The sequence below is a fragment of the Dipodomys merriami genome, unplaced genomic scaffold, assembly GCF_024711535.1.
Source record: "Dipodomys merriami isolate MVZ:Mamm:240054 unplaced genomic scaffold, mDipMer1.0.p SCAF_16, whole genome shotgun sequence".
In the NCBI taxonomy this organism is placed as follows: domain Eukaryota; kingdom Metazoa; phylum Chordata; class Mammalia; order Rodentia; family Heteromyidae; genus Dipodomys; species Dipodomys merriami.
Window position 1 is genome coordinate 26,316,371 of NW_027202937.1, and position 25,466 is coordinate 26,341,836.

The 25,466-nt window shown below is 44.1% G+C and overlaps 2 protein-coding genes across 2 annotated transcripts in view; one reads left to right on the forward strand and one right to left on the reverse strand.

Annotated features, from left to right (window-relative positions):
* Sycp2l (synaptonemal complex protein 2 like) overlaps nt 1–8,485 on the reverse strand; it is a 68,341-nt gene extending 59,856 nt beyond the window's left edge. The window contains exons 1-7 of the mRNA XM_070023323.1: nt 8,418–8,485; nt 6,379–6,501; nt 6,116–6,260; nt 4,546–4,614; nt 2,526–2,660; nt 2,324–2,443; nt 254–358 (exon numbers count right to left, since the gene is read on the reverse strand). Of these exons, the coding sequence (XP_069879424.1) occupies nt 254–358; nt 2,324–2,443; nt 2,526–2,660; nt 4,546–4,614; nt 6,116–6,260; nt 6,379–6,501; nt 8,418–8,485 (765 nt within the window). The remainder of the gene's footprint in view (nt 1–253; nt 359–2,323; nt 2,444–2,525; nt 2,661–4,545; nt 4,615–6,115; nt 6,261–6,378; nt 6,502–8,417) is intronic.
* Nucleotides 8,486–10,683: 2,198 nt separating this feature from the next.
* Nucleotides 10,684–19,451, forward strand: Gcm2 (glial cells missing transcription factor 2). The gene is made up of 5 exons (XM_070023325.1): nt 10,684–10,773; nt 14,153–14,405; nt 14,517–14,629; nt 15,909–16,034; nt 18,528–19,451. The coding sequence occupies exons 1-5, from the start codon at nt 10,684–10,686 to the stop codon at nt 19,449–19,451; spliced, it is 1,506 nt and encodes a 501-aa protein (XP_069879426.1).
* Nucleotides 19,452–25,466: the final 6,015 nt, after the last annotated feature.

The following is a 25,466-nucleotide window of genomic DNA, read 5'->3' on the forward strand; positions in this document are numbered from 1 at the left end:
ATCTATATATACATATATATACATAGGCATATACAGGCATATGCATATTAATATGTATATATAGTTATATATGTTTATATAGGGTTTTATATACAATACATATACTATCCATTACTATCTCATATAATATTCTAATCCTAAAACACAGGAACCCTTTAACAAAATTCACATGTTATAAAAAGGCAGGTCTTACCAGTCACATGAAGATGCCTATCCCCTTGGTCACCTGCCCCTGTGGCTGCCACTCCCTTACCAGAAGGCTGTCCAAGAAGTCCTCTGTGACACTCATCAGTGACATGCTTGAAGCAAGGTCTTCCATGGTCAGAAATCCTGTGATTCTTTCAAGCCAGGAGGCCATGTATACAGAAGAGATACCAATGGAACCTCATGCCGCTGAGTTCTACCAGCTCAACAATCTTCATGGAACACTTTTCTCACTAGAGTAAAGTCGCCCCCAAAGACCCTTTCCCATAAATGCTATAACACTCTGGTTAGGTCTGTCTCTGAGGTTGCCCATGTAGAACATTTCAAAAGACAGTCAAACTGAGACAGAATTATAGAAGTTCTAAAATAAATAAGTAAATAAATAAAACCATCACCAAAAAAAGAATTACAGGAGTTCTCACAAATCAGTGAAAATGGGAGATATAGCTAGAAGCAACTCCCGAAAGCCACACTGAGGGGAAGGTGAGGAAACCTACACCTCCCACCACAGGACCAAGTCTTGCAGGTCTGAGAAGCTGAGGTAAACAAAATATTATAAGAAAAGAATGAAGTGGGCACTGGTGGCTCACACCTGTAATCCTAGATACTCAAGAGGCTCAGATCTGAGCATTGTGGTTCAAAGCCAGCCCAAGCAGGAAAGTCTGTGAGACTCTTATTTCCAATTAACCACCAAAACTGGGACTAGAGTGGTGGTCCAAGGGGTAGTGCGATTGCCTTGAATGAAAAGCTAAGGAGCATGTTCAGTTCCTGAGTCCAAGGCCCAAGACTGACACAAAAAAGAGGAACAAGTTGTACAGTGTTCCAGAAGTATCATGGTTGCAGTAAATATGCCTCCAGACTGGCTACATTTCTTTTCCCAAAAGCTCCCAGCTTAGAGATTTTTTTTCTATGGAATATATATTTGTGCACCCTCATATTAAATTCATAAGATTGGTGTGATTCTAAAGAAATTTCTGTAACAACTCCTTAAAACATATTTGCTCAATAAAACCATGACTATCTTTGTATCAATTTTCCTGAGACTGTTTTGTTTTTTTTAAAGCCAGGTATAGTAGCTTATATGTGTAATCCCAACTACTCAGATGTCAAGATCAGTTCAAGGCCAACCTGAGCAAAAAGTTTGAGAGACTCCATCTCAACCAATAAAACTGAGTGTGGTGGCCTACACCTGTCATTCCAGCTATTCAGGAGACATAAATAGAAGGATCATGATACAGGTCAACCTGGACATAAACATTAGACCCTGTCTGAAAAATAATCTAAAGCAAAAGGAAAAATTCTGAACTAGGCATGAAAGTACATGCCTATAATCCCAGCTATTTAGAAAAGTTGGCACAGCTCAAGGGGTAAAGCACTTGTTTAGCAAGCATAAGGTCTAGGTTCAATCCTTAGTACAAAGGAATGTAGGGAGGGAGGAGAGGACACAGAAGAAACAAAGACAGAGAGAGACACACAAAGATCCTGTTTGCATAGAAATCTTCAGCTGAACAAGAAGTTAGTAACACAAGCCTCTGGTAAGCAACTCTTGCTTGACCTTCAATGCATTGTGCATATTGAAGAGGGGGATCCAAGACCCCCTGCTGAAGGTGACAAAGTACCCAGTCCTCAATACTGACTGGGAAAACCTGAAAGACCTGGCATCCATCTCAGTCCCAGAAATTACAGCTCCTAGTGACCAGACCCTGGGGCAGTGTTTGCTTAGACTCTCCAGGTGACTGTAAATTCACTAAAATCAAAGCCATTACTACATAAGGCTTGTCAGATGTGGTGAGTTTATTTCTGGTCAAACCTTCTTGCTCCCTAAGGGCTCTGCCCACACAAACACAGGAGACTCAGCGAGATTCATTTCCAATTGGACAGAGGCACCATGAATGAATGCTAATTTTCAAGTTTGATTTCAAAGAAACAGGAAGTTGTAAAGTGAATATACACTCATTTGGGGGAGGGGAGTTGTCTTATTTCTCACAATGCAGCGTAGGCCCTCCCCCATGCTAAGCAGGTATTCTGTCACTGAATTACACCCCCCCCAAAAAAAAAAACTCTCACATTAGTTCTCTAAGCCACCCAGAGCCACATAAAATTAAATGGTGGCACTTATCTTCAGGATCAGTCCCTGTTGAATCAGCAAACACTGGTCTTCACTGAGGTCATCTCTGAAGAACCTCTGAAGACACTTTAGCAACAGCGAAACATGAAGAAATTCATTTCTGTCCAGTTCCTAAGTATTAGAGTACACGAAATCAAACCCCTTACCAATAGTTATGCATTGGTATTTTAGTACCCCCGAACAACATACTTGCCTTATTTAGTGATCTGTCGAGATGATTTAAGAGGAGATGATTATATTTTTGAGGAAATTGATCCTCTTTCTGAAGATAGTCTTTTATTTTCTGAAATCCTTTACCATGGACCGCATCGGTAATAAGGGACTGAAGCTGGAAAAGTGATCATGTTTGTGAATTACTTTTGCCCCAGAGCAATTGTTTTCTAGGGCAATCTCATTATTGATGATAACTCAGTGTGAAATAAAATTGGAAAGTGCACCCCCAGAGAGCTGTGTCTTGAAGCCTCAACCATCACTTAACCAATGAGTCATGTTTCCATTGGATCAGGACAAGGGTTCTCAGACTGTGGCTCCTGGATCACTGGTAAAACTAACAACACCTGGGGAGACCCATTAGCGCTCCAAGACTCCCAGGGGAACCCGTAAGGTCATTCCAAAGGCTGGGAACATTTGAGAAACAACCAATTTAAGGAAATCTGCTCTTCAAATATAGATGACCATAGATAAAGATGAGCAGTAATATTGTACATTCTGACAGGAAAAAAAAAACCCAAGCCTCTATCTAGCCAGACTCTGGTGGTTCATACCCATAATCCTAGCTAATCAAGAAGCTGAAATCTGAGGATCATCTTTCAAAACCAGTCCAGGCAGGAAAAATCCAGTGCAATGATCACAGACTATGTTACAATATACAGTATCTTTCAATTAGGCATTTTACTGTATACAGTTCCATTTCTTCTTAGCATTGACTTAATAAGAAAGCAGTATCTGAGGTCACACCACTTAAATGAGTACCCACAGAGTGAAGCGTTTTATGTTTAAGTGTCTGCTGAAAGTTCTCATTCAGTCCTTACCACCAAGCTGAGAAGTGACACCCTGTGTCTGGAGGCAGAAGCAAGGAGGAGGAAGGTCAGGAACTTCCAGAGACCACCCAGATAGAGTCACACTCAGATTCTCTAACTCAAAAGCCCATGATTGGGCTGGGAATGTGGCTTGGTGGTACAGTGCTTGCCTAGCATGCATGAAGCCCTGGGTTCGATTCCTCAGTACCACATAAACGACAACAACAACAAAAAGCCCTAAGTGGTGCTATGGCTCAAGTGATAGAGTGCTAGCCTTGAGCAAAAGAAGCTTAGGGACAGAGCCCAGGCCCTAAGTTCAAACCACAGGACTGGCAAAAAAAAAAAAAAAAAAAAAAAAGCCTCTGATTCTGCCTGCTGACACCTCTTCTGCGGGACTCAAAACAAGCCCAAACCCTTCCCTTCAGGGGGCTCTGTGTGATTTGATCTCCATCAACTTATTCAGTCTGATTTTCCTACCACGGGTCCTAGAATAAGTCAAAGTGTTCCCTGTGCAGGGCCTTTGCACTGGCAGTTTGGCTAGACAAGTGTTCCCCACCACTTTTCACATGGTGGGTATCACGTTTTTTTTTTGTTGTTCCAGTCTTCCAAAGCAGCCTAATCAGAACTAGGTGGAGTGCCTCCTGCTACCCACAATTCTTTTGCACAATAATACCTACTTTGGTGCCCGGCTGCTCTGGTTCCTTGTCCCCTCACAGCAAGTTCTGTGAGGAAAGGAATTACACGTTTGGTTCAGGTTTCTCCACTTCCAGCTGGATGAGTGCTAAGGGGTAAGATATTTTAGCTGGGACGGTGGCTCAGTGGTAGAGTGCATGTGTGAAGCTCTGGGTTTGATTCCTCAGCACCACATAAGCAGAAAAAAGCCAGACGTGGTGCTGTGGCTCAAGTGGTAGGGTGCTAGCCTTGAGCTGAAGAGCTCAGGAACGGCACCCAGGTCCAGAGGTCAGGCTCCATGACCGACAAAAATAAAAAAAAAAAACATAAATAAAAATTTAGACTCCAATATGGAGGTCAATCTGGGTGTGCAGACTTATAAACTGGGGATGAAAAAGAGGAAACAGCAAAGCCTTCTCTGCTTCTGGGGTGAGCCCTGGAGGAATGATAATGCAGATGAGTCACCAAGACTGCAGAACTAGCAAGAACATGTACAGAATAGAAGATGAACTCCTTCCTTACCCAGAAAGCATCTTGGGCCTTCCCAGTCCCCTCATATTCCTCAACAGACAGCAAAGGACTTCTGTTTTCCTGTGTGAAATAAAAATGTGCCTTAAAAAGAAATCATTCCAAAGAAATGCATTTCAAGCTCTCAAAATAAAAATAAAGACTGGTATTGTTTCCCTCATGCCATTAAGGCAAAGACAGTGCTTTTCTTTTCTTTCCCTTTTTTGACAGTCTGGGGCTTGAACTCAGGGCCTGGGTACTGTCGCTGAGTTTCTTTTGCCCAAGACTAGCTGGCAATCTACCACTTGAGCCTCAGAGCCAATTCCTGCTTTTTCTGTGTATGTGGTACTGAGAAATCAAACCCAGGGCTTCATGCATGTTAGGCAAGCACTCTACCACTAAGCCACCTTCCCAGCCTGGCAGTGTTTTTCTTAATCATTTAAAAAATATCCAGCCTTTCTTTAGTATATATAGTCTATAATAAACAGAATGATATCTGTAATGACTATAAAATAGAAACAAGATTAATAAACTATTTCAGAATGAGAATTTTTTTAAAGTCTCTCCAGCCTAGCCACAACTTTAAAGTTATATTTGTGACAAAGTTGTTGACTCTACCATTTACTAGTTGACAGTATGTAAGAACTAGAGTAACGTAGAAATGCTGAAATTTGGGGGTATAAACATCAACATCAACAACAAAAAAACCACTCACAAGGGACAGGTTACTCATTTTGGGGAATGGCCCTGAGCTGCACTCTACATTTACAAAACATAACGTCCCATTATTCTTCTCAGTTCAATCCACCAATTTAATTAAAAAGTATAATACAGCCAGGTTCACACATGTCAATCCTAACTACTCAGGCGGCTGAGATCAGGACTGAGCAGGAAAAAAATCTGAGAGGCTCTTATCTCCAATTAACCACACACACAAAAAAGCTGGAAGTGGAGCTGTGGCTCAAGTGGTAGAGCACTAACCTTGAGCAAAAAAGCTCAGGGACAGTGCCCAGGCTCTAGGATGGGTATAAAACATATACAATACACACAATATTTTTTTTAATTTCTTCTAAAAGAAAAAAAAGTGTTTTAACCTAAATCGGATTTCCATTAACTTGACCAAAATCTTTACATGTCAGTGTATTCTACAACACTATTACCATCATTATTTCTAAATATGAAAAACAAAGACTCAATCAAAGACTCAAATCTAGACTCCCCCCCCCCCCCCCCAGCAGATGCCAGGATACTATTTAGATGGAAGGCGCTTCTCTCGCGCGGTACCAAAACACAGTCTTGGAGATGGTCTTTTCTTGCAATTAACTGAAAGGAGGGAGGCGGAAGAATCATCTAGAACAACTGGAAATGAACTTATCTCACTCTTTCTGAACGGGATTGCTCCAATATCCTTCCTTACTGAAGACTGATTGCCCAGGAACTCCAAGCAAACCTCAGACAGTAGGAACGCTCAGTGCACCCCGGACGAAAGCTGACCCCCGCGCACGAGCCCGACACCGGGGGTGGGCCGGGCGCCGGGACTAGACGGAAAGGGGTCGGCGCGCCCCGGCACGCGGGGCTCACTCACCCCCTGCATCTCCAGGCTCCCGCAGCGCCCCCGGTCCCGGGTCGCCTCGTTCAGCGGTGATCCCTCCGAGCTGAGATCCGGAAGAGTAGGAAACGCGGAGGGTCGGGATCGCAGCCCGCTCCAGGAGCTGAATCTCCTCCAGGAACTGTAATGGGATGAACCTGTTCCTGAAATCCATTAGAAGGCGGCGTTTGGAGGCTGGGAGAACCGCGGGTGGCGCTCACAGGTCCGGCCACGTGGGCGCCGCTGCCGGCGCGCCGCACCTGCCCGCAAAGCCCGCGCCAAAGTCTCCATCAGTTTCTCTCCACCTGGAGCAGATCATATTGATCGCAACTTCAATCTTTCCTGTAGCAACCAGATTTGCACCAACACTGATGAATATATTCCTGATAGCATAAGAGACGGGGTGTGGGTGCGGTGATGGTGTCTGGTGTGTTTTAAAGCACCTCTGGGGGATTAAAAAAAGCGAATTGGATTTCACCCCCATCCTATAATCTTAAGTGGTGCCAAGGACTAGGTAGTCAGCAGATGACCTGTTGTCCCAACACCTGGCAAAAATAGATTGAGACTAGATTTTTCTTTTTAAAAACGACCCCTCACATTCAAACATCCTTTGTGCAAAACTCGCCCTGTCACAGAGCTAGACGCTGTATTTCATGTGGTGTTTACAAAAGGTATTGATCTACATCCAAACAAAACATATAAGAGGTCTAATGAGAATTCCAGCTACTTAAACCCAGGACTTACACACGTGTAGGGTCCTTTGGAAACAGTTCCTATGTTAACACTGGACATATCCATTTCCCGGCAAATATTATTTAAATATCCAGTCATTCATTCGTCTGTTTTAATCTAAAACTGGCAGATTAAAGGCTTGTTCCTTTCCTTTTGAATTAATAGGTGTTTACTGTATTAAACTAGTAATCAAGGCAGGGACCACATGAATATAATTTAAGTCAATGCAACGACTAGAGCAGAAAAAATACTAAAAACTGTCAAAAGAGGTTAAATTTATCTTGTTTTAGACAATAAAAACTTTAATGTTATTAATCTTAGAAAAGTTCATAATTATTTTTAGATTTGAGAACAAAAATACATCCTTTCAAACGTTGTGAGAGTATGCATTCAAATCTTTGGGAGCTATTTAAAAACAATAGGATATACATTTGTTCGTTTATTTTATATTTATTTTTTCTTCTGTTGCCATGTTTTGCAGCACATAACTTTAGGGCAACTTAGAATAAATGTTGTAATTCTTCAAAAATACTAAATGTGGTGGAGTCTCTGTGATTTTATTTTTATTTTATTTTATTTTTTTAAATACCAGAATCGACTCAGAAAATTATTTGCTTTTAATGTTAAAGGTTATATGTGTTTCTAGTTTGGAAGGTTGAGACTTTCGGACCATTTCAAAAGCATAGAGATGTTTGCAGTAAGACGCCAAATTATTTTCTATGTATTTTTAAAGGCAATGTCTACTGATGTTATTGTTAACACCCTCCCACTTCCCCTACTTCCCCGTCTTTGTTGGGGCTTGAACTCAGGTCCTGTGCACTCTCCCTGAGCTTTATTTGCTCAAAGAGAGCACTTGAGCCACTGGCTCCACTTCTGGCTTTTTGGTGGTTCATTGGAAACAATAGTCTCACAGTTTTTCATGCCTGGGCTGGCTTTGAACTGTGAACCTCAGATCTCAACCTCCTGAATAGATCGGATTACAGGTATGAACCATGGCACCTGGCTTGTTAAAACATTTATAAATATACATTGTATCACAATTCAATGAAATATATACTTTTGATTATAGATAACAGTTTTTTTTCAAGTGGCAAAGTTAGCTAGTATTAGTATACCTGATTTTAAGTAGTCAATGAAACTTTATGTTACTAAAGTAATGAAGTGACTAATTTTCTAGTTGGACATTAATGGTATGACTTCTTTTTTTTATTGTAAAGATACTATGCAGAGGGTTACAGTTACATGAGTGAGGTAATGAGTACACTTCCTATAGATAACAGTTTTGAAACACACACACACACACACACACACACACACACACACAAGCAACTGAATGGCAAGAGCTGAGAACATGGAAGACAGAAAGACGCAAGTCTGTGGGTAAAAGCTGTGTGGATCGGGGAGAGGAAGCTTCCTCCTAGCCCTCAGTGGTGAGGGAGCACGAGCGAGTGAATTTCACCGGGACCCCTGGCCCACCCGACCTTCCAGAAGAGAAGTTCAGGGAGAGTGTCTGAACATCAACAAATCTTTTTCTTCCGCTAGGACTTTTCTCCCCTGATAGGATTACGCGTTTGGAGGACTCCAGTTTAAAGCCAGCCAGAGCAAGGGTGCGCAAAGCTTGCCCGCAGCCGCCATTGTCGCTGGACTGCTGCAGCCGCAGGGCTGCTCTGAAAAGTGACTTTCCTAAACCGAACAGTCTAGGAGCGTGAAGGATCCTTCTCGAAGTCGTGGGCTTAAAACGCGCCTGCTCTTCCTCCCTTTTACAGTGACTGATTCCTCCAGCATAAGCCGCTGGGCACGAGGCTGCGTGCAGCCCGCCCGCCTGGGGTGCGCGCTGCACCTGGCCTGGGTCGAGGGCCGGCCTTGACGGATCACGGAGTCCAACGCCCTCCTAAAGGATCAGCTCATCCTCTCCCTTCTGGAAGAGAAGCGTGCCGGCTGCAAAACAGATGCTTGGGGAATAAATGCCCGAAGTCAGTCTTTCTTCGCTGTCTCGATGGGACCCTGGGATTGCAAACAGCAATGTTAGAGACTTCAGTGGATTCATTGCCTCTAGGTTTCTGTTGTCCTAAGGCAGATGCGCTAACAAAGACGCTTCCCATCCTCCCCGGGGAGCCCTACATCCCCTCCCCGAGCTTCCCCAGCCCCCAAACACCTCCCAAGATAGCATGAACTAAGTAGCATTTCCTCTGGCTGTTTCCTAGACAGTATCTTACTAACAGGTTCCTGTGTGTGTGTGTGTGTGTGTGTGTGTGTGTGTGTGTGTGTGTGTGTGTGTGTGTGTGTGTGTGTGTTACTGAGACTCAACTCCAGACCTTGCACCTCTACCTCTTAAGCCACACCCAGCAGCCCTTTGTGCTTTTTCTAACTTTTACTTTTTATGATAAAGGTGATGTGGGGAAGAGTTACAGTTACACAAGTCAGGTAATGGGTACATTTCTTTTTGGACGAGGTCACCCCTTCCTTTGCTTTCTCCCAGTTTTTCCCTCCCATCTCCACCCACAAGTTGTATAATTCATTTTCCACACAGTGTCCAATGAGTGCCACTGCTGCTCTGTTCACCCTTTGTCCCTCCATTCTGTACTGCCCCCTTACCCTCCTGAAGATAGATAAAAGATCAAACAAGACAAAAACAACCACGAAGGAAAAAAAAAAACTCTTCCTTTGTGCCTTTGTGTTTTGTTTTTGAATAGGGTCTTGCGTTTTATCCTTCAGGCCTGGCCTACCATCCTCCTCCTGTTTAGCTTCTCTAGTTAACTGAGATGACCTGCGTGGGCCATCATATCCAACTTTTCATTGGTTAAGATGGATCTGGACACTTTTTGCAAATGCTGACCTGAAACCTGACCCGATAGTGCAGACCTCCCCCGTCCCAGTAGCCAGAATGACAGGCATGAGTTCTACAGTTGTGTTTATGGATGGATGTATCTGAGAGCCCACCGAGCCTGGATCCCTTGTGGATCAGATAGGAAACTGAGGTCCTGAGGACGCGGGGTCAGCACCGCGAACTGCAGCTACTGAATCAACGCGGCAGAGCTCAGAGCTCACCGCTGCCCTGCTCCACCCAGCCAGGTGCTCGGCGGGCCCGCGCCCCCTCGGATGGCTTCGGAAAGTCTAACTTAACGACCAGGACCCGCAGGACGGCCAAAGCCAAGCGAGGAGGCCCGAAGTGGGCTGCCCCAAAGGAGCTGCGGGCACGGTTATTTCGATTAAGGGCTCCGAGGTACGGTTCCCACCACTGCGGACTTGGCTGGGAAAATCTCCACTCATCTCCCCAAAGCCTGGATCTCGGCCCTTTCGTGTAAGCCTCTGCGATCAGGTGGGGTTTAGAGGAAATACTCCCAACTTGCCGTCCGCTCCCAACACCTGGGCTCCGTTTCTCTTTGCTTGGGGCGGGGGGGGGGGGTATTTAATTGCTCCTGCACTTCATCCCAGGCGGGTCCGGGCGGGAGTGGGGGACCCGCGGGCTCCGGGGGCGGGGCGCTGGGGGCGGGGTTTTATAAACCTGGGGCAGACGCCCCAACTGCTGCTGTCGGGGAATCAGAGCAACACCGCGATCCTGGGCAGGACCACGCCTCTCTCTCTCTCTCTCTCTCTCTCTCTCTCTCTCTCTCTCTCTCTCTCTCTCCTCTCTCTCTCTCTCTCTCTCTCTCTGTCTTTCCCCCCCCCTCTCTCCCCTCTCTCTCTTTCCTCTCTCTCCCCCCTCTCCTCCTCTTCCCTCTCCCTCCCTCCCTCTCCCTCTTATTACAAAGTGACAAAGTCATCTTGCTTTGTGCATCTTGTTTCGATTTTTCTCTTCTGTTTTTCAGGATCTGGACGGAGGTCGGAAGGAGATGCGGGCAGACGCGGGTCAGGACTCGGACAGCGGTTGTTCCTATGGGATGAAACTCAGCTGGGACATCAACGACCCACAGATGCCACAGGCGAGTACAGGGGACCTTGTCCACGGAGGCCGACTTCGGTTTAGAGATGAGTCTACTTCCAGTGATTCCCTTGTGTTCATGCTTTCTTTCACTCTCTCTTCTCAGCAAATGTATCAGTCCACCAGTCCTCAGGTGGCAAAGCTGTGAGCTAAGACTAAATGCAGGCAACTTGAATCTCACACAGATTTCCAGATTTGAGCAATGTATTCGGAGCACTCCACAGCGAGCTAAGGCAGCCAGTCCTGCCCAAGGCTTACTTCTGTGAAGGCAAGGAACCGCCATCTTTTCAGGATGAATTGTTTCATCTTATCATTTGAGCCAAGAGTGGGATATGAGCTGGGGAGCTGTTTGGTCACACTGGTTTGAATCATTACTGAAGAGTAAGCTGGGTGTGGTGGTGTGCGCTGGTAATCCCAGCTACTTACAGGCAGGAGGATCTTGAGTTCAAGATTAGTCGAAGCAAAATTTGTGAGATACTGTCTCAAAAAACAAAAGATAAAACAGGTGAGGGGCATGGCCCCAGAGAGAGAGGGACTGAGTAGGACAGGATTCTGAGTTCAGGGACAGGATTCAGGCAGCATGGGTGTGCATGCACACACATGTGAACACACACACACACACACACACACACACACACACACACACGGTGACTTTAAAGTCTCCAGTGGAGGATGGAGGGAAAATAGACATTGCTTCCCAAGCATTGTTGTTGTTGGTGGTGGTGGTTGTGGGGCTTGAACTCAGGGCCTGGGCTCTGTCCCTGAATTCTCTTTGGGGGGTCCAGTCGTGGGGCCTGAACTCTGGGCCTGGGCGCTGTCCCTCAGCTCTTCAGCTCAAGGCTAGCGCTCTACCACTTGAGCCACAGCGCCACTTGTGGCTTTTTTCTTTTTGCTTATGGGTGCCAAGGAATCGAACCCAGGGCCTCATACATGCAAGGCAAGTGCTCTTCCACTGAGCCACCTTCCCAGCCCCCCTGAATTCTCTTTGTACTCAAGGTTAGAGCTCTACCACTTGAGCTACAGTGCCACTTCTGGTTTTTGAGTGGTTCATTGGAGATAAGAGTCTCACCGGCACTTTTCTGTCTGGGCTGGCTTTGAACCCTGATTCTCAGATCTCAGCCTCCTGAGTATCTAGGATTATAGGCATGCAAGCCACAGGCACCTGGCTTGCCCAAACATTTTAAAGATGAACTTGCAGCAAAGGCTCTAGCCTCTGCCAAGTGCCAGCTGAGTGTTTCAGTGAATAGAATTCAACAGCAAGGCGAGTTACCTCTCACCAAGGTCACTACTTTTTTGAATGTGCATATGTGTAGTATGTTGTTTTACTTGTTTGAATTGCTAAAATCTGCTCACTTTGGAGTCACACTGTAGTACTTTCATGAAACTGGACCACAAGTGAGGGTATGTGTGCTTCACTGTTGCTGACTTTGTGTGCATGGACTTCTTCATAGGAAACAAGCACATCTTGTGTTTTAGAAAGGAACTGCATCCAAATCATGCATTAATGGCCGGTCCCTCAGTCAACTTCTAGACTTCCCAGTAAATAGGAAATCTCATTCCTTTGGGAGACTCCTTCTGTATCAGGGATGTGTGTCGCTTCTCAGAAGGGAAGGCACCCTGGGGTAACTGAGAGAAAGAGAGCCATACTGGCTAGCTGACCTTCAGAGAGTCCTTGAAATTTGTTTTCTTAGGCTATTGAGCTATCATCAAGTAGTAGATACAGATAACAATCTCAAACTCTTGTCTAGATCTACTGTGTGTGTGTGTGTGTGTGTGTGTGTGTGTGTGTGTGTGTGTGTGTTGCTATCATATCAGAGAAAATAGAACTCAGTCTTGGGGCTAGGAATGTGGCTTAGTAGTAAAGTGCTTGCCTAGCATGCATGAAGTCCTGGGTTTGATTCCTCAGTACCACATACACAGAAAAAATCAGAAGTGGTGCTGTGGCTCAAGTGGTAGAAATACAGGCCTGAGCAAAGAAGCTCAGGGACAGTGCTCAGGCCCTGAATTCAAGCCCCAGGACTGGAAAAAAAAAAAAACACTCAATTTTGGAGCTGAGTATAGTGTCATATGCCTGTTGGCTCAACTCTTATAGGCGGAGGCAGGATCTCTCAAGTTTGAGTCCAGCCTGGGCTATGTAAGAAGTTTGTTTCAAAACAAAAAACAACCTGGGGCTGAGCACAACTGGGTTATGCCTACATTCCTAGCTACTCAAGAGGCTGAGATCTGAGAATCATGGTTCAAAACCATCCCACACAAGAAAGTCTGTGAGAGTCATCTCTACAATTAACCAGCAAAAAGACAGAAGTGAAGGTGTGGTTCAAATAATAAATAACAGCATATTGACACTAAAGCAATGCTCAGTATTTTACATATGACTTTTTATAAGCTCTTTGTTGAGGAGAATGACAATTCCATATCACTGGGGCTGGGATCAATAGTCCTGTGCCAGGCTGGATCATCAACGTGTGAAGCTGAAGACTTACTATGGTGGCTGTGTCATCAGTGCTGTTTTAAACTTTAAGAGCTGAGAGATGGCTCTTACCTCTCTGATAGCCTGTGGGTATCCTTGGTGAGGTGACTGGCAGGTTTTGGGGGAGAGCTAAGTGCTTTTACAGATATTTACAAATTTAGTTGCATTTCAGTGGAAAAGCAGCCAATTACTTTTGTGTGTGTGCTAGTCCTGGGGCTTAAACTCAGGGCCATGTTCCTAACATGGCTAAAAACTGTCCCTTAGCTTTTCCATTCAATGATGATGCATTCCCACTTGATCCATACCTCCACATCTGTATTTTATTGCTGGTTAATTGAAGATAAGTGTCTTATGGACATTCCTGCCTGGGTTGGCCATCCTCAGATCTCAGTCTTCTAAGGAGCTAGGATTACAGGTGGGACCACCAGTGCCCAGTTACTCCAATCACTCTTCGCTATTATGATACTCAACTTGAAAATGTTTTCAACATTTAAACACACAAAGACATGGAGGGGAAAAAAAACACAATGAGAATTTGCCCAGGCTCTGGAATCCAACTTCCAGAACAGATCCTACAGCCAGAGCTTAGCTGTGTGTACTTGGACAAGTCTATTAACCTCTCTGGCTTTCATTTCCTATTCTGCAAAATTGGCATCATAATATTTGTGCCAATTACCTACACCTGGTATGAAGGCTAGCCAAACTAGTTCCATATACAAGTGTTTACCAACATTAATGAATGGGTGATCAGTATGGCATGCATGGCAGAAGTGTAATTGCCTAACTTGGAGTTATTCAACATTTGTCAATTTCTAAGAAACTGGTTTGTATTCTTATATACTTAGAGAACGTGAAAAGCCTGGCCCGTGTGCTTTGGGTTCCATAAAATGAAGGCATCTTGTTTTCCCAGGAGCCCACCCACTTTGATCACTTCTGTGAGTGGCCCAATGGCTATGTGCGCTTCATCTACAGCAGCCAGGAGAAGAAGGCCCAGCGCCACCTGAGCGGCTGGGCCATGAGAAACACCAACAACCACAATGGCCACATCCTCAAGAAGTCGTGCCTGGGAGTGGTGGTATGCGCACGCGCGTGCGCCCTACCGGATGGCTCCCGCCTGCAGCTGCGTCCTGCCATCTGCGACAAGGCCAGACTCAAACAGCAAAGTGAGCGCCAGGCTGGGTGGCACAGAGGCAAGGGGGAATCCCCTTTGGTCCTGCAGAGCCTTTGAACCAGGTTGCTGTTGGTCACCATACGTCTCCCTCTGGGTTTTGCAGAGAAAACGTGCCCCAACTGTCACGCCTCTTTGGAGCTGGTTCCTTGCCGAGGGCACAGCGGGTACCCTGTAACCAATTTCTGGAGGCTGGATGGCAACGCGATATTTTTTCAGGTAGCTGGGGGAGAACGCAAGCCGCGATGGGTGCTTTGGTCCTATGGGGACATCTCCTGTATTAACTCAGCTAAACCAATTATAGCTCCAGTGGTCAGAAATAGGGGGATTGCGCCTGTAATCCTAACGGCTCAGGAGAAGGAGGTTCAAAGCCAGCCCAGGCAGATTCCGTTGCCAATTAAACAGCAAAATGCTGGGTCTGAGGTGTGGCTCAGGTTGTAGGTGAGCAAGAGAGCTAAGTGGACTGGCAAAGATAGACAGGTGGATCGATCGATCGATAGATACATAAATAGATTATTTTTATTTTTATTTTTATTTATTTTGGTCCAGTCGTGGGACCTGAACTCTGGGCCTGGGCGCTGTCCCTCAGCTCTTCAGCTCAGGGCTAGCGCTCTACCACTTGAGCCACAGCGCCACTCCCGGCTATTTTCTTTTTGCTTATGTGGTGCTGAGGAATCGAACCCAGGGCCTCATGCATACAAGGCAAGTGCTCTACCACTGAGTCACCTTCCCAGCCCCTAAATAGATTTTTTTTAAAAAAGAAATAAGCAGTTGATCCCCTGGTGACCACTAGCTTATACACTATGTGCGCTCTCTCTCTCTCTCTCTCTCTCTCTCTCTCTCTCTCTCTCTCTCTCTCTCTCTCTCTCTCTCTCTCTCTCTCTCTCTCTTTCTCTCTCTCTCTCTCTGTTTACACACACACACACACACACACACTTAAGGCCTGGGCATTATCCCTTAGTTATTTTTGCTCAAGACTGGAACTCTACCACTTGAACCACACCCACTCTTCCAGTATTTTGTTGGTTCATTGGAGACAAGAGTTTCACAGACCTTCCTGGCTTCAAGTCTCAATCCTCAGATCTCAGCCTCCTAAGTAGCTAAGATTACAGGCATGAAGCACTGGTGCCCAGCATATGCTCCTTTAAAAGAAGATTGTTTGCAGACATGATCTCACTGTGTGATCTAGACTAGCCTAAAATTCGTGATCCTCTTGCCTCAGCTTCCTGAGTGCTGGGATTACAGGCCTGCACCACTCATTAAGGGCCTGATGTAGTGAATCAAGTCATAGTTCACTTAGTAGGGTAAAACAAGTCAGTCTTTTAAAAGTCTATTATTGATGATGGTTGTTTGCATTAATTTTTTGTCATTCTGAAAAAAAATACAATAACTTGGTATCTTGGAAAAGTCTTAATGAATCTGTTTTTAAAACCAACTACCAGAATAGCCATCTTCCTTTAGAAGCACAAACAGGTGGTTTATTTCTTCCTTACCACAGGCCAAGGGAGTTCATGATCACCCAAGACCAGAGAGTAAATCAGAGACAGAAACTAGAAGAAGTATGCTCAAGAGGCAGATGGCCTCTTTCTACCAGCCACAGAGAAAGAGAGTCCGAGAAACCCAGGTAAGGGAGAGCTGCCCGTGCACTGTGATTTGTGTTCACTTTTATCGCAAAATACCCTGATAAGTGACTGAAATATGAATGCCATGTGTGAATCACAAAAGTGTGATCCGGTGTGAAAAAACATCTATCTCTAACAACAAATGTCATTAAACATTGGGGTAGGGAGTTCTAAATGCTTCCTCTCTCTCTCTCTCTCTCTTCTTCTTCTTCTTTTTTTTTTTTTTGGTTGGTCATGGGGCTTGAAATCTGGACCTGGGCACTGTCTCTCAGCTCCTCAGCTCAAGGCAAGTGCTCTACTACTTGAGCCACAACACCACTTCCAGTTTTCCGGTGATTAATTGGAGATAAGAGTCTCACAGACTTTCCTGCCCCAGGTGGCTTTGAAGTGTGAACCTCAGATCTCAGCCTCCTGAGTAGCTAGGATTATAGGCCTGAGCCACTGGCACCTAGCTTCTAAATGCTTCTTTAAAACAGTGAAGGAAGTGATGCTGTAGCTCAGGTGGTAGAGCACTGGCCTTAAGCTGAAGCGCTGAGGGACAGCGCGCAGGCCCAGAGTTCAAGCCCCACAACCGACCAAAAAAAAAAAAAAAAAAACCACACCAAAAACTAAAACAGTGAAAAACCTCTCCAAGTAGATGCAGTGAAGATGGGTTTTGATACCGTGATACCAGGGTGATTGTTCCACAGTGATACAGACAGAACTGGAGTGAAGTGCTTTTATCTTTGAGGGAGTGTTCAAGAAAGCCACCCCCAGTAGAAGCCTGAGTGCAAATTGTACCCAGCCCTGAGTATCACATGCTTTTTTTCTGTCCATACACACCTTTGGTAACATGTACTTCATAAATCAGGCGTAGTAACAGATAATAAAACTATAAAATATGCTACAATTAAAGTTATTTAAAATGTATAGTTTTTTTCTGGAATGTTCCATTTAATATTTTTGGATGTTGGTTAACTGTAATTGAACCCTCCAAAGGCAAATTGTGCTAAAAGGGGGAGTATATGTCTGCATCACCCAGGAGTTAGCAAGTTATCCATGAGAGGGTCCTTGTATTTCTGTTAGTCAGATATCTCTTGTTTTTTAGTCCTGTTCTATTCTCTTTTTCTTTCTTTTTGCCATCTTCTTTCTTTCTTTGTCTTTCTTTCTTTCTCCTTTTGCTTTCTCTCTTTCTTTCTTTTTTCTTCCTTCCTTCCTTCCTTTTTTCTGTTTCTTTTTTTGCCAGTTCCAGAGCTTGAACTTAGCACCTTGGCTTTCCTGCTCACAGTTAGTTGATACTCTGCCACTTGAGCTATGCTTCCAGCCTGGCCTTTAGTGAATTGAAATTGAGAAATTGAATCTCAAAGATTTTTCCGCTTGGCGTTGGTTTTGAATCACAGTTTTCCGCATCTCAACCTCCCGAGTGAGCCACCAGTGCCTGGTGTTAGTCAGCTTTCTGCTATTTTAACAGAATATCTGAGACACTCAACTCAAACAGAAGAAAGGTTTGAGTTGGCTTGGTTTTGGAAGTTTCAGTCCTTGGTTTCTTGGCTCATGGCTTTGGGCCTGTGGTAAGGCAGCCTATCATGATGATAAAGGATTGCATGGCCAAAGGGAGCCCGTACCTCATCCCCAGAAACAGGAGGATGAAGCCAGGGTCTCACTGTCCCCTTTAAGGATATATCCCCAGTCACCTAAAACCTCCCACTAGGCCCCACCCCATCACGATTCCACCACTTCCAATAGTGCTACCCTGGGGCCAAGCACACACAGACCTTTGGGAGACATTTACAATACAAACTCTAACCTTATTTACACAAAAATGAGAAGTACAAGTTGTCACGTCCAAAACAAGCTTTACAACATCGGTGCAGGGGGGGGAAGGGGGGGAAGGAGAAGGATTGGGATTGGGGGGGAGGAGGGAGGCTGGGAAGGGATGTGAAGGGTAAACCAAAGGAGGAGGCTGCAATGTTTGGTAAGAAATGTACGCATTATCCTGCCCATGTAATTGTAACCCCTCTGTACAGTATGTTCACAAATTAAATTAAATTAAATTAAAAAAAAAAACAGATCCAATTTCCCTAACCAACTTGGTCCTATTTGGCTCCTCCACCAAAGCATGGCTGACAGGCAGTGTTAGTGTCAGGATTAGGGAACTAGAGCCCCTCCATGTGCCTAACATGGATCTAGGAGTCTCATACATTCAATGGTTACAGAGCCTTACGAGAAGGTAGATATATCGAGCCCCCATATTTAAAATATTCAATGCAGCTCTGAGTAGCTCCTAGGATCACATGGGGAGAACAGGAGCCCTGGCCCCTCAGATCCATCCAGTGTGGGTGGATTAGCAACCTCGGGGGCCCAGTCTCAAATCAGGTCTTTTAGCAGCGCATGATTCCCCACACAGTGCCTGCAGCAAAATGGTTTGGGTTATCTTTATGGGACTGGCTGTTGTTATGGAGAAAGATGTCCACATCACTTCCATGTGACCTGTCTGTATTTATGTCCTTTTGTAGGCAGGACAGGACCAAGATGCCAGGGGACATTTCCACAGCATGCCTCCCCTGGAGGCCCCTGAGCTATTTGATATAATGTCTGACACCAGCTTCCCAATTCCAGGGCAGTCTGGCCCTTCCTTCCCAAACACTGAGGCTGCCGGAGCTAACTATGACCTGGCCTCCTTTCAAGAAGACACAACACTCCCCTTTCAGAAATGTCCAAACCCAAGGATCTATTTGCCTCGGTCCTCTTGCAGCTATGAATTTGTAAATTCTGGACAGACAAATTCAAGCCCATATCTGACTCTTTGCAATGATTCTACGGGTATCCTTGAGGACACAGACCTGGTTCATCTGAACACGCTACAATATGATGTCAACTCCCATAGCAACTACGAAAGAAGCTTTGACTTCAATCAACAGCATGGCTGGAAACCAACGCTTGGAAACGCTGGTCCTGAGGACAGGACTGACCATGGACAATGCCAGGCCAAAGCCACATGCCCTTATTCTAACCCAGAGCAGCCCTGCAGGTACCTTACCACCCCACCAGCCCTGCACACAGTTATCACCACCACCACCAAAGTGTCCTGCCAGGCCTACCAGCACCCTGTTCTGAGACACAGTGACAGTGGGCAGGAGGTGCCTGGCCTTTCCAGCTGTAACTATGCTGCTGAAAATGTCACGATCTCCATTTATCCAGACACCCTGGACCCTACAGCCTCGATCGCCAGGCCAGCTTCTCCAGCAGGAAAAGTCCCTTTGAAAATCTCAGGGGACTGCTGGACTCTCATACCCACTTTGGCTTTTCCTCAACAGGCAGCCTCCTCCAAGATAGACAGGATAGACGAGTGGGAGGCGTGTCTGTCCGGGCTGGGCTCTGAAGTCAGTTATTTGGATAGAGCGGGTCCTCTCTTTACCTTTGGCAATGAGGATTTATGAAAGATATCCCCAGGGGCCATGTTGGTATGCATGCAGGAAGTGAAATGCAAGGTAGCAGCTCACTCTCTTGTTGAGCTGGGAGATTCTTATAAATGAAGAAATAGAGTGGAATTGCCACTCAGTGGAGGAAAATACCAGTTGGAAATATTCCATAGTATACAGAAACCTTGCCCAGCAATAGGAACTCCTAACAGCATGTAGAAGACAGGCAAAAGGCTGGACTTTGCCAAAGGAACAAACAAAAATAACTGAAGAAAAGGAAGGTTAAAAATGTTTAAATGTTGGTCTAACTTCACCTAGGTTACTAGCTGGAACAGGAGTTGAGGTTTCTGCTTTTTTGGCAATTATGCTTTTTTAAAAAACTCTGTGAGTGTGTGTGTGTGTGTGTGTGTGTGTGAGTGTGTGTGTGTGTGAGTGTGTGTGTGTGTGAGTGTGTGTGTGTATGTGTGTGTGTGTGTGTGTGTGTGTGTGTGTGTGTGTGTGTGTGTGCTGGTCCTAGGGCTTAAATTCAGGGACTAGGTACTGTCCCTAAGCCTTTTGTGCTTAAGGCTAGTGCTGTACCTCTTAAGCCACAGCTCCATTCCAAGTTTTATTTTTGTTTTGTCTTGAGGCTTGAACTCAGGGCCTGGGCACTGTCCCTGAACCTCTTTGGGCTCAAAGCTAGTGCTCTACCACTTGAGCCACAGTACCACTTCTGGCTTTTCTGAGTAATTATTGGAGATAAGAGTCTCACAGGGACTTTTCTACCCAGGCTGGCTTCAAACTAATATCTCAGCCTCCTGAGTAGCTAATATTACAGGCATGAGTCACCACTGCCTGGCTCCACTTCCAGTTTTTGATAGGTAATTGGAAATAAGAATATCACAGACCTTGCTGCCCGGGCTAGTTTCAAACCATGATCCTCAAATCTCAGCCTCCTGAGTAGCTAACAATTATTTTTAAAAGAATTTTGTTTTTAGCTTGGTGTGGTAGCATATGTTTATAATTCTAGTATTTGGGAAACTGAAGCAGGAGGATCTCAAGTTTGAGCCAACTTGGGCTACACAGCATGACCCTGTCTAAAATCAAAACAAAGAAATTCTTTAAAGAACTTTCACTTTTTAGCAATTAACTTGAATATGTTTTCTTAACATGATGGTCCTCCTAAAAGAAACAACCTAAGAATGACAATGTGTATTTGGTGAGTTATTATTGTATTTCTGATTAGATTTCAAAATTAGAATTGAGATGTTTTATTTAAATATAGCTTTAATGTTCTTTTGTTATTCTTCATAAATGTAATTGCTGACATTCAATGAAATGTAATGAGGACATCTAAAGTGGTATAGTTGGATTATTTCAAAACACAAATAGAAAGGTGAATTATTCATATTGTGACCCTGAAAGCTTCTCAAGAAATACTAAAACTTGTTAATATAACCATTTTGTAGTTTATTTTAGAAATACCTTTGTCTGTACTATGTTATCACAGAAGACTTCTTGGAAACATGTGAAGTGGTGATGGGTGTACTCAGTGGGGAGCATTGCCAACTTATTCAAGCTACTGGGTTTTGTTTTGTATTTTTGTCATGGGGCTTGAACTCTGGATCTTGAGCTCTTCAGCTGAAGGCTAGCACTCTACCATGGAGCCACAGCGCCACTTCCAGTTTTCTAGTGGTTAATTGGAGATTAGAGTTTCACAGACTTTCCTGCCCAGGCTGGCTTTGAACTGTGATCTGCAGATCTCAGCCTCCTGAGTAGCTTGGTGGTATGAGCCACTGGCGCCCAGCTAAGGTACTAGGTTTAATCCCCAACACCACAAAGGTCCTGGGTTCAACCTCAACATCACAAAAATAAAATTTGAAATGTGCTTTTAACACTGAATGAAAATACGTAGTTTTCAAGCAAAGGTGACAGATTACATAAGAAACAGATTTTGAGAGGTTGGGCAGAATGATATGCACCTGTAATCCCAGATACATGGAAGGTAAAGGTTGGGAGGATTGTGGTTCAAAGCCAGCCTAGGCAAAAAGCTAATGAGATCTCCTTACAACAAACAAACTAGGTATGGTGGTGCACATCTGTGATTCAAGTTATACTGGAAGCAAACATAGTAGGATTACAGTCCAAGAGGAGGATTATAGTCCAAGGCCAGGCTAGCAAAAAGACTCCATCTAAAAAAATAACTAAAGTAAAAAACCGACTAGGGGTGTTTCTAAAGTGGTAAAGAACCTACCTTGTAAGCCCAAGGCCCTGAGTTCAAACCCAGTAACACTGAAGAAAGAGGAAGAGAAAGAAGAGGAGGAAAAAGAGGGGGAGGAAGAAGAAAGGGAGGAGGAAGAGAAGGAAGAGGAAAAGAAAGGAAGGAAAGAACTTTTTACAATCGTAACAAAATAACATTCTCAAAATTGTATATAATACCCATTTTTAGTAATTGACTTACAGTAAGTCAAGTTCCATTTTAAACCATCGAGTGTTCTGTGTAGGTCACCTGACCCATAAAACCCTAATATTCTAACCTAATAAATCCATGCTGTGCTTGCCACAGCATAGGTGCACCAGGACTCTATAGCCCGCTTTTTATTTTCTCAAAGGAAAGGGTTTCCAGAATACTCAAGGTCTATGCTTGCTTTTAAATGACCACTGCTGAACTGTCAGCTGGTAGTGGCTCAATACAGCACTCACTATGTACAGTTCTGTTCTCAGCCCTGAACATGTAGCTATTGGACCTCACTGTTGTCCTGTGACCTACTGCGAAAGTCAGTGGAAGGCCTGGGATTTGAATCCAGGTTGTCTTCTGCACCATATTCCTCCCCACACATTAGCTTTGATGAAGACATTTATCTATGAGGTTCCATTGAAGTGGGGTACATGGCATGATATAGTGAGTTTTATGAACCCTAAGTAAGTATTGATGGGCAGGATGGGGATGTCTCACTAATATTTTGCCCCAGCTGGCCTCCAACTGCAATCCTTGTAATCTCTGCCTCCTGGAGAGCTGCATCTTCCATTTGATGGAATTTGCTTTAGTGATAGAGTTGCCAGGGTTAACAAATGAAAATCAAATCTGGGGCTGGGAAGTTGGCTCAGTGGTAGAGTGCTTGCCTTGCATGCATGAGGCCCTGGGTTCAATTCCTCAGCACCACATAAGCAAAAAGAAAAAACCCGGAAGTGGTGCTGTGACTCAAGTGGTAGAGTGCTAGCCTTGAGCTGAAGAGCTGAAGGACAGTGCCTAGGCCCAGAGTTCAGGCCCCACGACCGGACCCAAATTAAAAAAAAAGAAAATCAAATCTGTTAAATTAAATGTGAACTTCAAACAAAGAATGAGTCATTTTTGAGTATATCACCTCCAAATATTGTGATATATATAGCAAAAAAAGTATTCATCATTTATCAGAAATTCAAATTCATCTGGGTATCCCATTTATTTATATCTGGCACTCCTTAGCAGTGATATTATAAGTTCATTTCTTATGTAAAATACAGTAAATATCTGATACATAAATGGACTGAAAGTGTGTTTATGTGGAAATTGTTTCGTTGCTACATATTTATGAGGAGATAATATTTAGTTGTGCTTCTTTTACTTACTAGGTAAACATATTTCATCATTCCTTAAAGCTTATGTATCATAAATAAAGGCAATCTAAGATTTGTAGAAAGCCAACAATTACCCTTTGCCATTTCTATCTTTAACCCACACATGACAAACCACCTGAGCTCCTACCACTAATCCCTTTGCCTTACATTTTTCAAATTCATTTACTGACACCCTATTAATTTTATTTCCATTTCTCTTACTGCAAAGGAAACAAATTCTCTTTGGCTGCTCCATCCATGATGTGTTTTAAATTAGTAAGCCATTACAGCAAGCTTTTCTGGTCCTCAATTAGACACCTGAACGACCTACATGGCGTTAGGATTTCTGTTGTGTTTTCTGGCTTTCTGATAAAGCTTTTAAAGCAGGAGCTCCTTCAGGGCCCTGGGGATGGACAAGAAGAGAGACAGAGAAAGAACTTTAGCCACCTGTGGCATCACTGAGTGAAAATGCCACCCATCTGCCAGCGAAGGCCTCCGCCTGGGGAAACAATGGGGAAACAAACTATATTTTCAAATGTTCCTTAAGAGAAAGGTTTGAAGAGCCTCTGCCTGGAGATATCTATTTCACGACAGTACTGATGCAGGTTTCCTGAAGTCACCTCATTCCCTTCTCTCCACCATCTCACACACTCTGCCTTTTGCACCTAAAGCATAGCTACCCTGTTAATACTTCTAAATCTTGACCTATTTAGACAAAAATTAAATTAGTAAACTTATCTAAGATTAGACAAGTTTATACACTCAAGAAAAACTGAATGGATATATTTCAACATTCTTCTATCCTTACTGATGGAGAATCCCCCCCCCCCCGATTGTCAGCTATGGCCACTAGATCCTTGAGATCCAATTCTTTGATGAGAACAAGTTTGCCGGTAGTCTGTGAAATGTTATACGTGTGCTGCCCGAGCAAGTGGTGACAGAATTGCCAATGATCTCAGTGATCTGGATCAGTTGTAAAAATGCCAGGAAAAAATGTCACGGTGATGCTCAGGAACTGGTAACATCATAAATCAAAACTAGTTGCACACTGATAAAACCTCACACTCCAACTTGACTAGTTAGAATGTGCCTTGGGTTGGCACATTCCTGTAATCCTAGCTAACACAGAAGGCTAAGGTCTGAGGATGAAGGTTTGAAACCAGCTTTGGTAGTCTGTGAGACTCTTGTCACCAATTAACCACCAAAAAGCCAGAAGTGGAGGTGTGACTCAAGTGGGAGAGCACCAGCCTTGGTAGAAGGAGGGTTAAATAATCCAGTAAGGAATAGATGAACCAAATTTTCACTCCAACACTACATCTTATTCTTTCAGTGTTTTCCAGCAGAAGTTCTAAATTCATACAGAGTCCCAGCCTAGGACCTAGCAGGAGGAAGAGGTAAGTTCTCCACATTGTGTGGACACTGAAAGATGCAATAGCCCCATGAGATCCTGGAGAAGGAGAAATAACTTCTGAAGACCTCAGCCCAGCACTACTGCCTAATGAACTCTAGTATGAGCACCCTGCCATTCACTCTCTACACCCATGGAACTGGCTGGAGGTACAGGAAGGGTCCATATCAGTGAGAGCTCCTCAGGGAGCCTGAGCCAAAGTGTCCCCAATGGACACTTTGCTGGACAGAAGACAGGTTCTCAGTAATGAGCACCATAACCATGCATTTTCCTGTGTCTTTAAAGATGTAATACAGTGTCTAGAGATGACAGTCATCTAGTAAGGCACTTGCAGTGTTCAGGTTGTAAGCGTGGTAGTTCTTGAACTGGTCCTAACACACCCCAAGGACACTGGTGAAAATGGGTAGAAAAATATTAGTATGAGTTGAGAAAGGTAGAAATTGTTTCACAGAGATAAGTTCTGGGTTAATTACATTTTCTTTTCACTCTATTTTTTTAAAGAAGAAAACCTCTTGTTTCCATTTCCTGGAGTTCATTTTTATAAATATTATTTTATATAATCAGATTGACTCTATTCTTTATATTTCCCTTAGCACATTCTGTGGAAGGGGGGAAAAAGGAAGAAAGAAAAACGACAAAGTCTATCATTGACTTCCACAGTATTTGTGGTGGTTATACAATGCTACTTAATGTATTAAATGCTCTACAATTGTTATATTTTATACGATCCATTTTATATTATGGGAGTTTGGGCTCAATTCGAATGATACATAGATACCTGACGAGTCTCTTCTAACTGCATGTTTTTGTGTGTATCACAATGGGGACTTTAACTTAGGGACTTATGCCCTTATTTGATTTTTCCATCATGGCTGGTGCTCTACCACTTGAGCCACAACTCTACTACCAGCTTTTTGGTGGTTAATTGGACATGAGAGTCTCATAGACTTTCTTGCCCAAGCTGGCTTCAAACCACGATCCTCAGATCTGAGCCTCTTGAGTAGCTAGGATTACAGGCTGGAATGGATGGGTTTGTTATAAAAACAAAT

Excerpts from the sequence above, each read along its gene's own strand:
- Gcm2 (XM_070023325.1), top strand. The coding sequence starts at position 10,684 with ATGCGGGCAGACGCGGGTCAGGACTCGGACAGCGGTTGTTCCTATGGG. Across the intron at positions 14,406-14,516 it reads GGCCAGACTCAAACAGCAAA|AGAAAACGTGCCCCAACTGT; the intron begins GTGAGCGCCAGG and ends TGGGTTTTGCAG. Across the intron at positions 16,035-18,527 it reads AGAGAGTCCGAGAAACCCAG|GCAGGACAGGACCAAGATGC; the intron begins GTAAGGGAGAGC and ends GTCCTTTTGTAG.